The sequence below is a fragment of the Xenopus tropicalis genome, chromosome 4, assembly GCF_000004195.4.
Source record: "Xenopus tropicalis strain Nigerian chromosome 4, UCB_Xtro_10.0, whole genome shotgun sequence".
Taxonomy (NCBI): Eukaryota; Metazoa; Chordata; class Amphibia; order Anura; family Pipidae; genus Xenopus; species Xenopus tropicalis.
Window position 1 is genome coordinate 38,885,827 of NC_030680.2, and position 17,226 is coordinate 38,903,052.

At 39.0% G+C, this 17,226-nt stretch overlaps 2 protein-coding genes across 2 annotated transcripts; one reads left to right on the forward strand and one right to left on the reverse strand.

Moving 5' to 3' along the window:
- The first annotated feature begins 72 nt into the window (after positions 1-72).
- On the forward strand, positions 73-8,548 carry banf1 (BAF nuclear assembly factor 1). Its single transcript, XM_002940500.5, has 3 exons — positions 73-183; positions 5,379-5,510; positions 7,584-8,548. The coding sequence occupies exons 2-3, from the start codon at positions 5,385-5,387 to the stop codon at positions 7,728-7,730; spliced, it is 273 nt and encodes a 90-aa protein (XP_002940546.1). The 5' UTR covers positions 73-183; positions 5,379-5,384; the 3' UTR covers positions 7,731-8,548.
- A 1,215-nt stretch (positions 8,549-9,763) lies between these two features.
- LOC105947283 (cystatin-like 1) lies at positions 9,764-17,226 on the reverse strand. Its single transcript, XM_018093399.2, has 3 exons — positions 16,937-17,226; positions 13,518-13,631; positions 9,764-10,053 (listed from the first exon to the last, which is right to left on the reverse strand). Exons 1-3 carry the CDS (start codon positions 17,171-17,173, stop codon positions 9,961-9,963), a joined length of 444 nt encoding a protein of 147 aa, XP_017948888.2. The 5' UTR covers positions 17,174-17,226; the 3' UTR covers positions 9,764-9,960.

A 17,226-nucleotide genomic window follows, 5' to 3' on the forward strand; every position in this document is an offset into this window, starting at 1 on the left:
TTTTTTACTTGGGTGTACAAATATGGCCGAATCCTGCACAGGGGGTGTACCGCGTAACATACTTCCGGCGGGTTCTAGAATCACATTTTCTGTTGTAAGGTGTGTCCTGCATAAGCACTTCCGGTGGGTGTGGGGGAGAAGATTTTGAGCTTTCGGGTCAGTTGGCGGGAAGACGTGAAAAGAGTGAGTAATGTTTCACACTGGGTTTAATTTCATTTTTTATCGGTTGGGGCTATATTTTGAATAAAGTGAATAGCAGAGTTGGTTAAACGATAAAATGAGTGCTTAGCTACTTGGCATGAACTAGGTGCTAAAGAAGTGGCAAACGTACCTGCCGTGAGATCAATACGCGGCGTAGCAGCGCTGCATTCTATTAGGGTAGGGAACGGTAATAATGACTTGTTAATACTGAGTGTTAGTGATAGGAGAATTGTAATAAAATAACTCAGGTTCGGCAGTGCGCCCATTCCTCCTTCCCCACAACTAAAACCGAAAGCGAACTGGTATTTGTGTTGCACACGTTGCAGCTATAGGAGCCGACACCGTCAAATGTTTTGCATTGCAATTCCTCGCTGGGTGTCTGTATCTTGCTAGAAGTGCCATCACTACATGGGATCAATGAAACTCCTCTGTGTAATCAGATTTAACTCCTAACACTCCCAGGAGCAGAAAAACCAAACGAGGGACTGCCAGTGGAAATTAGGCACAGGCACTATGCATTTAGGGGTACCATTGCATAAGCAATAATATACCAACTATAGTGGTAACACTGTTTGTTAATAAACCAGACAAAGATAAACTATAAAATAAAAGGTTAAGGAAACAGTAACACCAAAAAAGTGTTTAAAGTAATTTAACAATAATGTGCTATTGCCCTGCAATAGCTGCTCAGATTGTAATAGGGATAAATGGCACAGGTTACATAGTAGATAAGAGATAAGCTCTGTAAAACACCATTGTGCTCTACAGAGCCTATTTGTTATCTGTTATGTAACCTGTGCCTTTTCTCCTTGAATGGTTGTTCCCATGGTTACACTGCAGCTTATTTATATAAACTGTAGCAGTGTTACAAAAATAAACAAACCAGGCATCAATACATTTTATTTTAATTATGTTAAAACACTTTCATTTTGGTGGGTTACTTTGCCATAAGGGCCGTGACACACTGGGAGATTAGTCGCGCCGAGACAAAATTCTGTTGTCGTGTGCGACTAATGTCCCCGCATTGCCATCCCACCAGCGATTTACATTCTAGCAGGTGGGATGGCATTGCAGGGAGATTTGTTGCGGCGCGACTAATCTCCCCGTGTGTCACGGCCCTTAAGCAAAATATAATTTACACCTTAATAAGGAATTTATCAAATAATCTTTTCAAATCAGCTTAAACATAGAGATGCACTGAATACAATATTTTGGGGAATTTATTCAAATACCGCATTCTCCAAAAATATCTGCCTGGATATCAAATCCAAATTCTAATTTAAATATAAAATTCAAGTAGAAAATTTGCATAGTCTGTAGACAAAAAAAAAAAATTTACATTTACCATCCTATGTAAAGTGGAGTGAAACATTAGCGGTGATGTTGCTCATAGCAGCCAATCAGATGATTTGCTTTGGTTTTCTAACTGTTGAAATCTGATTGCTGATTGGTTATGCTTCACTCCACTTTTTACACAGCATGATAAATATACTTCATATTCTCCAAAAAGTGCTGCTATTTGGCCAAATCCTGAATTTGGCACATCCTTGTTTATACATGATTCTGTCTTATGTCCTTTGCCTCAGGCCACCACTTGTTATATCCTGTGTCACTCACTGATCAACTGACAGCAATAAGCAAACGAAAAAAAAAAAAAAACAGACTCCTGTACTGTGCAGGGTGCTTCTCCATGGTTCCCTCATTGTGCAAGATCTTCTTACAACAGAAAATAGCATTGAAAACAAGGTGAATTGTAGGTTCTAGAAGAATGTTTAGGATGAAGACACACGGGGCAATTAACCGCCGCAATATTATAGGATAGGATATTATAAAAGTCGCTGTGGCTGAATGCGCTGTACAAATTAGTCGCTGCAGCTTTTTAAAAAGTCACAGCTACTAATTGCTGCATGTGTCTTCGCCCTCAAGTCAATTCTGCAATTCGGCCCTACCCTGTATGTCTCATTGCAAAATTTTTTCCCTGGTGGGTGCTCCTTTTGTGAAATAAAAAAATGCACAAGCCAAGGAAAATAACATGGATGGTGTTCAAATACTGTAAGATGGCATGGGGCACCGTAAGTTTTCCCCCAGTCTGGAACTTAATCTTAAAAGGAGCACCACTGGCCCAAGGTAAATGTGTTTATTATTTATGTCCCTGGGAGAGTGCCTAACAATTTGGGTCCCCTGGGTTGTTTTATATGATATGAACCTTGCAGGGCTCTATACAGATACAAATTTAGTTTCCCTTTAAAGAGATATGTAAATATTTTTTACCATCTGCTGTGTGGACTTTTAGCAGTATCTAGAAACATACAGCCAAAATCTCACATGGATCCTCCAGTTCAACCCCCTGGACACCAAAATGAATGTAGTGCATGTAGATTTACATGTGTAATACTTTGGCCCCTGCAGATACAACATTCTGCAGTGTACCATGTTGTAGATGTGTAAATAGACTGTCATCTAAGTTAAACCCAGAAAACTATATTCTTGGAAAGAATACATTCTGTCTACTGCAGAATGTATAACTGCCTTTGTAATTCATACTACAGAGATAAAACATAAATATGAATGCTGGGGATGTGCTGAAGTACAGCTTTGTAGTAGCATTATATAAATTAATGTTTAATTAATGTTCATGTTGTTTTTCTGCTATATAAATACCCCAAAATATTTCTTTGTACAAAAAATCACCTATATTGTAATTTAAGGTACTATATTTAAAATCTTGCTCCTATTTCATATTAAAAGTGGAAATCTTAGCTATACTCCCAAAAAATACAGACAGGTTAAATGTCTCCTGATAAAAATTGACCCTGGTTTGTTAATGTGATAGGCACCTTAGATTGTAAGCTCCACTGGGACAGGGACTGATATATATGTGCACTATTTATCCATTTTCTTTGTTTATATGGCACCCACACATTTCTGCAGGGCTTTACAGAAATAATTCATCATTCGTATCAGTCCCTCCGCAGTGGGGTTTACGATCTAAGTTCCCTAGCACATTTATACACACTAGGGTGTGTGTTGGAGGAAACGCATGCAGTCACTTATTTTCTTTGCACACAGGGTGGTGAAAGTTGAGGTCAGACAGTAACAGGTAGTATTTATTGGTTACTTGTTTTAAAAAAACACATTATTGGTTGCTATGGGTTATGTCCTGCCCAAACCTTGTGCCTTTTTTACATTAAAGAGGATAGAGAGATACTGTGTAAATTTGCATGTTATGTCCATATATACAGTGGCTTGCAAAAATATTCGGCCCCCTTGAACTTTTCCACATTTTGTCACATTACAGCCACAAACATGAATCAATTTTATTGGAATTCCACGTGAAAGACCAATACAAAGTTGTGTACATGTGAGAAGTGGAACGAAAATCATACATGATTACAAACATTTTTTACAAATAAATAACTGCAAAGTGGAGTGTGCGTAATAATTCAGCCCCCTTTGGTCTGAGTGCAGTCAGTTGCCCATAGACATTGCCTGATGAGTGCTAATGACTAAATAGAGTGCACCTGTGTGTAATCTAATGTCAGTACAAATACAGCTCCTCTGTGACGGCCTCAGAGGTTGTCTAAGAGAATATTGGGAGCAACAACACCATGAAGTCCAAAGAACACACCAGACAGGTCAGGGATAAAGTTATTCAGAAATTTAAAGCAGGCTTAGGCTACAAAAAGATTGCCAAAGCCTTGAACATCCCACGGAGCACTGTTCAAGCGATCATTCAGAAATGGAAGGAGTATGGCACAACTGTAAACCTACCAAGACAAGGCCGTCCACCTAAACTCACAGGCCGAACAAGGAGAGCGCTGATCAGAAATGCAGCCAAGAGGCCCATGGTGACTCTGGACGAGCTGCAGAGATCTACAGCTCAGGTGGGGGAATCTGTCCATAGGGCAACTATTAGTCATGCACTGCACAAAGTTGGCCTTTATGGAAGAGTGGCAAGAAGAAAGCCATTGTTAACAGAAAACCATAAGAAGTCCCGTTTGCAGTTTGCCACAAGCCATGTGGGGGGACACAGCAAACATGTGGAAGAAGGTGCTCTGGTCAGATGAGACCAAAATGGAACTTTTTGGCCAAAATGCAAAACGCTATGTGTGGCGGAAAACTAACACTGCACATCACTCTGAACACACCATCCCCACTGTCAAATATGGTGGTGGCAGCATCATGCTCTGGGGGTGCTTCTCTTCAGCAGGGACAGGGAAGCTGGTCAGAGTTGATGGGAAGATGGATGGAGCCAAATACAGGGCAATCTTGGAAGAAAACCTCTTGGAGTCTGCAAAAGACTCGAGACTGGGGCGGAGGTTCACCTTCCAGCAGGACAACGACCCTAAACATAAAGCCAGGGCAACAATGGAATGGTTTAAAACAAAACATATCCATGTGTTAGAATGGCCTAGTCAAAGTCCAGATCTAAATCCAATCGAGAATCTGTGGCAAGATCTGAAAACTGCTGTTCACAAACGCTGTCCATCTAATCTGACTGAGCTGGAGCTGTTTTGCAAAGAAGAATGGGCAAGGATTTCAGTCTCTAGATGTGCAAAGCTGGTAGAGACATACCCTAAAAGCCTGGCAGTTGTAATTGCAACATAAGGTGGTTCTACAGTATTGACTCAGGGGGCTAAATAATTACGCACACCCCACTTTGCAGTTATTTATTTGTAAAAAGATTTTGGAATCATGTATGATTTTCGTTCCACTTCTCACGTGTACACCACTTTGTGTTGGTCTTTTACGTGGAATTCCAATAAAATTGATTCATGTTTGTGGCTGTAATGTGACAAAATGTGGAAAATTTCAAGGGGGCCGAATACTTTTGCAAGCCACTGTATATATATATATATATATATATATATATATATATATATATATATATATATATATATATATATATATATATATATATATATATATTGCTACAGTTCAACCAAACAAATCAAGCCAAAGTAAATCTTTATAGTCATAGGAACATTGTAAGTTAGACGGGTTTCAGATATGTCTTTTTAAAAACCTACCTTACTGCTAGTTGATCCCAGAGAAAAGCAAAAAACCTTGTCTGAAGCCTCACGAAGCGTCCTTGAAAGGCATGTAGGCCATATTAATATGCGGGTGCATATGAACACCTGTATAAGCTTGATGATTTTGTTTATTCCATATCTCAGGTGAAAATGTCATCAACATCACAGAAGCACAGAGACTTTGTGGCAGAGCCAATGGGAGAAAAGCCGGTCCAATGTCTGGCGGGTATTGGCGAAACACTGGGGCATAGGCTTGAAGAAAAAGGGTTTGATAAGGTAACAGATATGTAAAGATAAGAATTTACTGTCATGTAAATGAAAACATAAAAGGAAAGTTTTTCATTATGTCTGTATTTAATTTCCATTGCTACTTCAGCTGAGGTTAGACCTTTTCACATCACCCCCAGTGTGATAGCAAAACAATTTATTTCTACTCTGAAAAAAACCCATTGGTTTCCTTATACTTTGTGGAAGGGGAGGATTTGAGGATATCACTGTACATGTCCTGACATCTCTGTTGGGAGTAGCTGCTTTAAAGGAGACATTTTATATAAAGTTCATATTCAGTTATAATATTCATCCCCCCTTAAAATGTGAAATGATGCAGAAAAAAAAGATGTTTTGAAAGCTTTTTACCTCCTAAAACTGTCATTATATGAGGGCTGCAGAGACAACCTCTCAGGTCAGAAGCCAGAGTGAAATGAAAGGTGGGAGTGTCGCTTCAGTCTCCCACAGGAAGTGATCACAACACTGATTGACAGACTTAACTCAATAGTAGCAGGGAGAACCCCTCCCAGTTTCCTGTGTCTCTCTGCTCCCTGCCTGCATATATTTGCTTGTGCTGCTGCCAGATCAATAAGCTAGTTATTAATTAATAAGCTTAGTTGTAAAATGTAAAAAAAAATATAATAGTAACATTTTCCTTTGTTTATAGTGGAATGGTATTTTTCAAAGCAAATGTGCATGATTCACAAATGAACGTGGGGGGACCGATCTGAGCACAGAGAGGGAGACAGAGGGAATTGATCAGTTGGGGGGTGAACAATCAGAGCACGGAGAGAGAGAGGAGCGATCATAGCAGGCAGTGAAAGGGAGGGGCCTGAGCAGAGCAGGAACTGGCTGCCTGTGATATCAAAAAGCCCCACCCACCTATGCATATTCACTGCACTTTAAGTAGCTGCAGCTCTGTTACTGAAGTAGATTAGGGCCAGGGGCTCCCAGCCATGTACTGAAGAGTCCTAAACTGGAAGCTTGCAAAATGGCAGGGTAGAGCACAGTTTTCAAGCAGTTATGGACATATTTGGATCTAAAGGTATTAAAATAAAAGCACTTCTATTTACATGGTTTAGTGCATTGTAAAAATTTATGGTATATATCCCTTTTTAAAAGCAGTAGTAACTCAGTGACAGGCTTAGTAAGTGCATCTTTATTGGTGCAAAGGGAAAAGGTTTTCGTGCTGTTGACAGAACACCTGCAAGATAGTCTTGGGTAGGAAATATTAAAGAAGAACTAAACCCTAAAAAGAACATGGCTAGTAGTGCCATTAACTTATTGCACCCTCATAAAGGTTCTCCATCTCTATAGCAGTAATGAGCCAGGTGTTCAAAGCTGTGCACAGGAGCTCCCACATGCTCAGTGTGCTCTGGGCATCTGTTGTGAAGCTGAGCTTAGGGGTTGTCAGAAATCATGAAGTTTATAAAGTATTGTGTAATACCAGTTTGTTTGGAGTACTATATGTGCCACAGTCTAATAAATATCCAAAGTAGTTAACTGGATCAGGACAATGGGGTTGCTATTTATTTGTTTATCATTTCACTTAATTTATTTAGGTTGCTGCAACTAATGTAAAAGTCTGTACTTTGGTTGAAAGCAGAGAACATATTCCTCTTGGTCATAATTGAAGAATAGCACAAGGACTGGCACTGAACCCAATTTATTTTTTGTAATAAACTCCACAAATGGATGGCCAGATGACGATACATGCTCAGAGCTGGTTGGGTAATTTAGCCATTTTTGACCATATTGCACACCTATGTGGCCATACATGGTGCGTTTGGGCAGTTTTGTGAACTCTGCAGATTACAGTTAGTTGATCGTGGGAAGCAAAGCATAATTAGGATTATGTATAATTTATTGGCTAGACCACACCTTGAATATTTAGTACATTTTGGGTATCTTCAAAGGCTAAAATAGGAATTTGAAAGAATGCAATGACTGCCACCCATATTCATGCACAGTATGTATGCTGTAAAGTATGTGTATACATGTATTTTTTCAATTTTTAACATGATAAAATATTTTATTTACATAAGAGTTCTTTATACTAATGGCCAGCTCCTTTATTTCTAGGCTTATGTCGTGTTGGGTCAGTTTCTCGTTTTGAAGAAGGATGAAGAGCTTTTCAAGGATTGGCTGAAGGATACTTGTTCCGCCAATGCCAAGCAGTCTAGAGATTGCTTTGGCTGCCTAAAAGAATGGTGCGATGCCTTTTTGTAAAGTAGTATCTCTCCTCTTTGTGATGCCTTTGCAAAGCCAGCTCCAGAGAGAACCCCCAAGTCACAGCTAAAGCCACAGAAATTTGCCAGATGCATCATTATCCTGAAGGCCAAGAAACTTGCCCACTTTTGAGAGAATTCCATTGGACTAAAAAAAAGAAACCTATGGGCATATGAAGAATTTTAAAAATAACAAAACAGACAATCCATGATTAACCACAAATAAAATAATCCACATATTGATCCCACAAGATGATTCGTTTTGATGCATAATAGCCACGGCCGCAATATTTGCTATTGTGTACGTTTAGTTTTATGGGAATTTCAGTGGCATGTTTTTATTTATTTTAAATACACTAAAATGCAACATGTTCTGTTTTTATCTTTAACATCTGCTTTCCTTCCCTATATGATTATATAAAATAGGAAATTGCTTTGTGAGATCTGGCCCTTATTATATAGGTTGTAGCAAAACCATTGCTACCTCGCTCACTGTGTTCCTACCCAGCTGCAGGAAATGCTGTAGTCCTCAGTAGCTCTTAAGTGCATAGACATTTGTACAATTGTTGCATGTGGATGTACAGTGTTACTGCTTAGTAGTATCTGTAAGAATTTACTAGGGAATTATTCAGATAATATTGTGGGTTTGGCAACCACTGTTACAGGCTATGCAGCAGTGCGCTGGTTTCTCATGTTGTTTTTTATGTAATTCTCAAATACTTTCATGTTGAAATACTTCCTTTATACCTGTCCATTTGTCCAAGTATTTTCAGGCTTTGTTTTTTTTTTTTTTTTCAAAAATAAATTTTTGCATCTGTTTTCAGGTTTGCTCATTTCTAAAAATGAATTTGATAGATGTTATGTCTTTTAAAATATGCCCAATGCCATAAGAGCACCCCGGACCCAAATGACCTTGCAAACCTTACGTCAAGACCTAACTTCTTTCCTATATCAAAAAGCTGAGAAGTCACTTTGGTGAATGCAACATAAATTTTTCAGACTTAAGGACAAACCAGACCACCTATTAGCTTTGTCAAGTACAAGGATTTCAGCCCATTTTAGCTCTCAAGAAAACATTGTTTAAAAATCCCCCAGATATCCTAAATACATTCCATGAATTTTATGCTCAACTATATGACTTTGTACCTCAAGAATAGTGTAGACAAAGATTCCCTTTTAGCACAAGTCTCATTCTCCAAATTAACCTCCAAGGAAAACTCCTGTCTTAACTCTCCTACTACTACAGAAGAAATAGAAGTAGCAATTCGTCAGATGAAAAATACCTCATCCCCAGGCCCAGATGGCTTTCCCCCTTCCTGTTATAAAAAGTATAGGACCCTACTACTACCCAATATGTATATTGTTTAATGAAATGCTACACCGCAGGTTATTTGCAGATCTCTCAATATTCCCCAAACCTTATAGAGACTTAACATGCATGCAGAATTATCGCCCAATCTCAGTTCTTAATGTAGACATTTGCATTTTCTCTAAGATCCTAGCTGCCCGCCTTAACTCATTCCTGCCCTGTCTAATTTACTCTGACCAGACAGGTTTCATCCGTGGTAGACAAACTACAGATGCTACTCGTAGGCTAATTAACATAATAGCAGATGCTAACAGTACTAAATCCCCTTTACTGCTTCTTTTATTAGATATACATAAGGCATTTCATTCATTATCCTGTCCATACCTCTTTCACGTGCTCCCTAAATATAATATAGCTTTGCTTAACACAGGGTTTGGCAGCTGCACATCATTTAAGTCACAACACACAGTGGTTATTTTGGTAAACATTCAAAATCAATGCTTTCCATCTCTTCTACTGAGGAAGACATAGAGGAATGTTCCAGGCAACACCATGGCAGAAGGAATGTGGGATGCCACCTGTATTCATTTGGTTGTGTGGGACCCTGCAGATTTAGGACATTTGGGGTCTTTGTGGGTAAAGTGATCATCTCTCTAATGGTTACCTGGGTGTGTTAAATTCTGCAATTCCATTTTGGTGCTGTGTTTGCATAGTAAAAGATAGTGTTAAAGCACAAACCACATTTATTTGGATGATTTATGAACAAAAAAACAATGTATTCAACACCCTGGGATTTAGCTATGAGAGACAAAGTGAGAGACAAATAGACAAAAGTGTAAAAAAGTAATCTTTTCTTTTTTCCATGATAGATGCTCATGAATAGAAACAATTGGACAGAGTGGCTGTAATTATTACACACTATTCAACGTTGAGTCCATTCCCTACAGCTTTTGTTCATGACCATAGGCTCAAATGTTGGGATTGGCTCATAGATCTGAATTTGGCATTCTTCCCCCTGAAAATGAAATGAAGCAAGTGAATGAATGGTTTTACTGGAACAAGACAGCATGGCAACTGTCAAAAGACAGTAAGGTAAAATTGATATAATCTGGGACATATGAATTAAAACACACTTTTATTTGTGGGAATGTTGCTCATGTTTATTTCTTCTCCTACTTCTAAAGCAACAAAGTAATTGTGAATGGTTATTTATGCAAGCAAATATCCATCTAGCTGCTAATTCTCATTGTTGTGAGCGAGCCTTGGTAGAAGTCACTAGGGATCATTTACAAAAGCAGCCAAACATGTGGTTTCACTAAAATGGGCACTGATGTGCTAGTTATTGAGGCTATTTAAAGGTACACTGGATATAAAAAGTCTACACACCCCTGCAAAATGGCAGATTTTGTAATAAAAAAAAAGATAAATCTTGTCAGACCTTATTCCACCTTTATGCAATCTATACAAAGACATTGAAAACAAATCAGAAGCAATTTAGTGAAAAAGGTAAAATATATCATACAAAAATCTGGCCAAACATACCTTTCAGAATTATGGCCAAACAAACCTTTGTCTCGTCAGACCATAATACTTTTTTTCTACATGGTTGTGAGAGACTGGGTATACAATACCTTTTTGCAAAGTTTGGGCCTGGATGTTTCTGTTTGTGAGTAAGGGCTTTCATCTTGCTACCCTACCCAACAACCCAGACATATAAAGAACATACAGTATGTACAACAACCAGTACATGCCAAGAAATCCTGCAGCTCCTTTAATGTTGCTGTAGACCTATTGGTTGCCTGTCTGTTTTCTCCCTGTCTTCTCATCAATCTCAGGGGACATCCTGATTATGGTACAGTCACTGTTGAGCCATATTTTCTCCACTTGTTGATGACTGTTTTCACAGTGCTCCATGGTATGTTTAATGATTTGGATACATTTGTTGTAACCCTGTCCTGACTGATACCTTTCAGTCGTGAGATTCCTTTCATGTTTTGAAAGTTCTTTGGGGACTATGGTTTTTGGAGTATGAGACCAAGAGGAATAATCCTACAGGAACAGCCAAACCTTATCTGAGGTCAATCAGAGCTGTTTTAATTGATGTCAGGTTTATACTAACTGCTAGTACTATTTGAGATGAGGCTGAATGTGATTGGTTGATTCTGAATGCAGCCACATCTATTAAAGGGTGTGCACAGTAATGCAGTCATGGTTTTGTATGCTTTTCCTCTTTTAATAAAATGTTTTTGTTTTGCTTTCAACTTCTTATGGATCTTATAGATGGCAAATTTGTAACCAGAATGGGAACTTTGAAAACAAACTTGTTGGTTGTCACTTAATGAAATCTGGCTATTGTTGGTGCCAGCCAGTTTTTCCAGACTTGGATCACAGTTATATAGTAAAAACCACTGTGCAAAGTTTAGGGACCCTGGTTTTAATAGTGTCTGAATGGCAGCAATTTAAATCTCCCCACTGAAAGTCAATTAGTGACATCTGATTGGTGGTTGGTGGCTCTGCCCACTTTTTTTAACCTTGAGTCGAAGTCACTCGGTGACAAACAGCAAAGTTTGGGCACCCTGGCATAAATAGTGTAAGGATGACAGCATTTTATATTTAAGCCAATGAGATTCAATATATGAAATATGATTCGCTGTTAGTGGCCCAACCCACTTTTCCTATTTTTGAACTGCAGTCCCCCAGTGACCAACTCTGCAAAGTTTGGGGACCCAGGCATAAAAATTGTGGGACAGACAGCATTTTACATTTCACCTGCAAAGTTTGGGGACTCAGGCATAAAAATTGTGGGACTGACAGCATTTTACATTTCACCATTGAAAGTAAATAGGTCAAAAGGTGAAATGTGATTGGCTGTTGGTGGCTCTGCCCACTATTTCTAATTTTGAACCACAAATACCCAGTGACTAACTTTGCAAAATGTAACATTAGAATTAATACTTAAATAATGGCATCAGTTTAAATATAAACCAATGAAATTTAATCGGTGGAAATGGATTGGCTGCTGACTTTTCCTAACCTTTGTCCCCCAGTGACCAGATGTGAAAAGTATGGGGACACTGGCATTAAACGTGTGAAATCTATTAACACTGAAATCAATTAAAGAAATGAGATTGGCTTTTGGTAGCTCTGCTCACTTTTTTTTAACCCTGAATACGTAGTCAGCCAGTGTGAGAAAGGCAGCATTTTAAATTTAAACCAAAACAAAAATCAATAGGTGAAGTCTGATTGGCTGTTGGTGGCTCCACCCACTTTTTAAAACCTAAAAATGTGATTCAAGTTTGGTGAGTGTAGCCTCAAAGCTGTAAGATTGGCAGCAGTTTCAGTTTCCCCATTAAAGTCAATGGGTGAAATTGGGCTGAATCGTGTGCTAGTGCACTTATGGATACTGTGGAACCTGGAGCAACATGGTGTTCAGGGAGGCATTCATTCCAGGATTCCCCCTTGATAATTTTATTTTAAAGCTGCCAGAAAATGTTAGCAAATCGAAAGCAAGTTGTGGCTACCAAATGCACCTGCAGTTCTGTTTGTTTTGACACTGTGTGCACAATTAGGGGGGGGGGGCCCTAACTCTGTGCAGCTGCAATTACGATGGAATTATTTTTTTTTAAAAAACTGCATTGTGGGTAAAAACATGCCAATTTGAAGCATTTGCATTTTATACATTTGTATATACTCTGTATGTTTTTTTGCGCTAAACTATTGGCTAAATACAATATTGGTATGGCCTTTGCAATGTCACTGACATCAACCTGCTCTGCTCAGGGATTAATAATCGATTGGGTGCCAAAATGCCTAAAATGTGCCATTGCCCTTAGGACCCGTTTGTGAAAGGATTTCTTTAGTTTCTTACAAATGGATTTACACCAGTGTTTCCTCCACTGACAGCCCCTGAACCTTAAATGGGAGTCACCAAGAGTGGCACTTTTATAAATGGTTGTCATTTGAAAACACACCAGTTTCAATACCAGTAAAAGCCAATGCTGAGTGAATCATGGACTTTCTTAACCAATTTCCAGAGTGGCAGGGAAATTAAAAATGCTATTTGTATTTAAATGGTGTTTGGCATTTCATTGCAACAAATACATACATATTAGTGGGATGTTTTCCTGCTTTGGTGAAGTGACTAATATTTGTGTTACAAACCCTTGGAGGTCACAGGGATACAGCTACACTTATCTATGTATGTGTTAATAGCAGTGGTGTAACCACTGGCCCTCAGGCACAGGTACAAAAACTGGACCTGCCCGCCCAGTCTGGCCCCCTGCTGGCTGGAAGATGTGCTGCACTCTTGCTCTGACTTTTGGGCCTCATCAGGAGCATGTGGTGACTCTGATAGGGACGTGCAGTCCCTACAAGTTAGTAGTCTTGTTGGTTCTCTAGTTAAAGGAGGAATACAGTGTTGCCAATATTTCAGGGATAAAATCAAACTCAACATTCATATCCATTATCAGAATACTGTACCTTTTGGCCAGCTAAGCCCATAAGAAGACAATTCTTGTCACTGTTCATATCTTTTTTCAAACATTCAGTTGGTTCCAGAATCAGACTTATGTCATAATTGAATCCATTCACAACCTTTAGAGAAAATCATTGATTATTAAATTATTCTCACTTCAGCACAGTAACTGTTTTCATCTATAAGCAGTATAGTTTTATATCACAGCAGTAATCTTTTCTCTTGGGCCCCAAGCTGAGGGCTATCACAGATCCAATGTGGTGTAAAAAATGTCAAGTTAGCATTACTATAGAAATCACTGTAATTTGCTTGTAAAACATACACATTTTACAGGATGATATCCACCAGAAAAACAAAATCTTATAAAACAAATGAATACGTCTGTGTCATGCAAGAGCAGGAGTGCTCTAGAATAGTAAGAGTTAACTGACACAGCAAGCTATTTAAAATATATTCCGCTGGTAAAGGAAACACCAGAAACCTACTTGCCTATAGAAATCTGTTAGCTATGGTCTTGAATGCTGCTGGTTGTGTATGGGGGTCACAACCTGCAATGCCTTGTCGTGGCTGTAACATATTGATAACAGCCATACTATGTGTGGGAGTGAAAGCCCACAAAAGGAGTTACTTATGGGCTTTTTTATTAATTTTCAGGTTTGTGAATTCAAGATTGTTTTTCTAATTTGAATAAACTCACATTTCAAATGCTTGCTTATTTATTAATAAGGAAACCTTGTTCAATAAAAAAACTGTAGTTTACAAACTAGAAAAAAAACTCGAAATACTTGAAAAACTTGAATTGAAAATATGGCTTGACTTTTTCTAGGACAACTCCTATTGACTTCTACATGAACTCGCAAGCTTTAAGATGCCTACGTTTTACATTCATTTTTTTCTGATTTTTTTTCCCCTTAATAAATATCAGAGATTCAAGTTTTTGAATTATGGTTCAAATTGTACAAGTTTTAGCACTAAAAAACTTGAATCGGAAAAAATCCCCAAAATCAAACGTTGATAAATCATTCCCATAGAGTCCATATCAAGAAACCTAGATAACATGGAGGTCAGGTGAAAATATAAATGCAAACAAAATATTCATCCCAGAATCCATATCAATGGTATCAAAGACTAGGTATGGGCTGAATCCATTAATTACCTTTCAAACAAGTCCAAACATGACTACCTTTGGTACAGAGGCAGGTAACACTGCACTGATGTTCGGTGCATTGCGTGACTAGAAGTCACAGTGCCTCCCCCCCCAGATGTGCATCTCAAATATTGTATATGAGATCTATCCGAAAGTCAGATGACAGCTATTTTAGGAAAAACATTAGAAACCTTAGCCCTACTCCTGACCCGATGGTGACGTTTTTTACATGAAACAGGGTTATGCACCGAGTCAGGGAAAGTCTGGTATGATAAGAAGCTGCTGCATTTTATTCTTTACCTTTATTTCTACATATGTAACTCTCCCCTGGGAGTCTGGGGCCAATCAAGCAATATAAAAGAAGCCTGGAAGAGTAGAAGCCTGGGGTGCCAAGGCCCTCTAATGATGGGGAGGTCTAAACAGTGACAAATTGTGCCTGGAATGCTCAGGGCTGTAAGAGATGATATGTGTGTACCTGCCCCTCCACCTTTGCTTATCTTGCCCCAGTAGCTCAGACCCCAGAAACAGTAACTCTTAAAGTTTGTAGATTGTTAGATCTTTTGGGCAGGGCTCTCTTCACCTCTTGTATCGGTTATTGATTGCTTTATATGTTACTCTGTATGTCCTATGTCTGAAACCCACTTATTGTACAACACTGCGGAATATGTTGGCGCTTTATAAATAAATGTTAATAATAATAATAATGTCAGTGACAGTAATAAGTCCATTAAGACACAAGGAACACAGCACTTGTAGCATCTTTTCCGCCCCCCCCCCCCTGCAGCCACAGGGTCTGCTTCCTCTGTAGTTACAGTACATCACTGGTTTGGTGCATTTGGAACCAGTAGGAAAAACCATAACCAATAATGTCCTTTTCTAAAAATCTTTTTGCATTCCTGCACCAGGTACAACTGAAGAACAATTGAACTGCTGGTAGGAAGGGTGTATTTTTCAGTTGCATTAACCCTTTTGTTACTGGAGTGCTTGGCATCTGTCATCACCAGTGTGAAAAGTATGAGAGTGGTGGCAATGAGTTTTGGGTGGCTTTTGTGGGTGTTGGTTGGACCTAGGTGTGCTGTTACACTAGTCTAATCTGTGTGCAAGGTGGGTAAGAGACTTATGTAACCCCTAATAGTCTCACATAAAGTCACATGTGGTTGGAAGAGCCATTATTGTTACAGCCTGTGTGAAATCACTCTTAGAATTTAGGGGCCATTTCTGAAAACACCTGCAAGTGCAGTAGTTATAAAATAGATGCAATGAGGAACACGTAGTAATGCAATTCATTGAGGTACTTGAGTGCAAACACATTTCTGCACTTCCACTTGGTTGCCAATGCGTCCATCCTTGTGATGCATGGTGCTCAACTGTTCCTACTGACACTAGTTCTAGTATCCCAGCAGTGGGTTGTGTCAATAGGCGCACCACATTCCCAGTTAACCCCAGTGCCAATGTTGTTTTCAGAGGACAGTATGGATGTGATATAACCCCACTCTGAAAATTAAATGGTAGACGCAACGTGTAGGGCACACATTTTGATGCACACAAATATAGTGGATGCAGCTTGGACCACATGGCCAAAATAACCCTGAAATTATGGAATAAAGCATGATGTAAGTGCAAAACTGAACTTTAAACATTGTACTTGTGTTTGTAAATAACCCCTTTTGTTTAGTTCTCTGATTTATATGTTAGTGCAGTTGGAATGATGGCACGCATATAAAACTGAATCTAAGGCTAATGCCTTGCGTATGGCGTATATTTTTGGCAAGCCAAAAAGTGCTTGCTGAAAATATGTACCATACGCTCCTACCTGTGCCTGCACCCAAATGAATGGAATGCAGGCACATGTAGCCGATATCCGCATGAAAACATGAGACTTATACACTATATGCATGGTGTGGCATTAGCCTACCAACTGATATCTGGTGCAATTTCTGACAGTGTGATTGGCTGACTGAGTTTTTCCACCTTGCTTTTCTTGAACTGCAGGAAAAAAACATGGTCTTGAATTTTAATAAATTGGCTCCCATGTGTTCCTGCATTTAATCATTGAAACATTCATCAAGACCCAAAAAGGATCATCCATGACATTAAAACAAACCTGACCAAGAAAATAAGGACATGATGTTTTTCAGTAGCAGGGTCTGTTGAGCATGAATTGTGAAAATAAATTGTTGTATAAAAAGCAATAGAGCACTCATTCACAAAAGCAATGAAAGGCAGTGCATTGTGGGTAATAGGTATAGAATAGGTATTCTATTTAATGCACATTACCTGCATGCTGGCACTGAGAACTCTCTTGATCTTGTACCAGTACTCACTGTTACTCTCATGATTGTATGACTCCTCCACAAACCTCTGCAATCTCATTACATTCTTGGAATCCACTGGCATTTTTACCCAGCCTCCCAAACTTGGTGCTGTATGGGGAATCACTTCATCATCTACTTCCTGGGACATACTGTGAAGAAACTGTGCTGCCAAGACACAGAGGACTATAGGGTAAATCATACTGATGTTCTTGGTAGAAGCTGATCTGGAAGAAAAAGTTTTCACACAGTGAA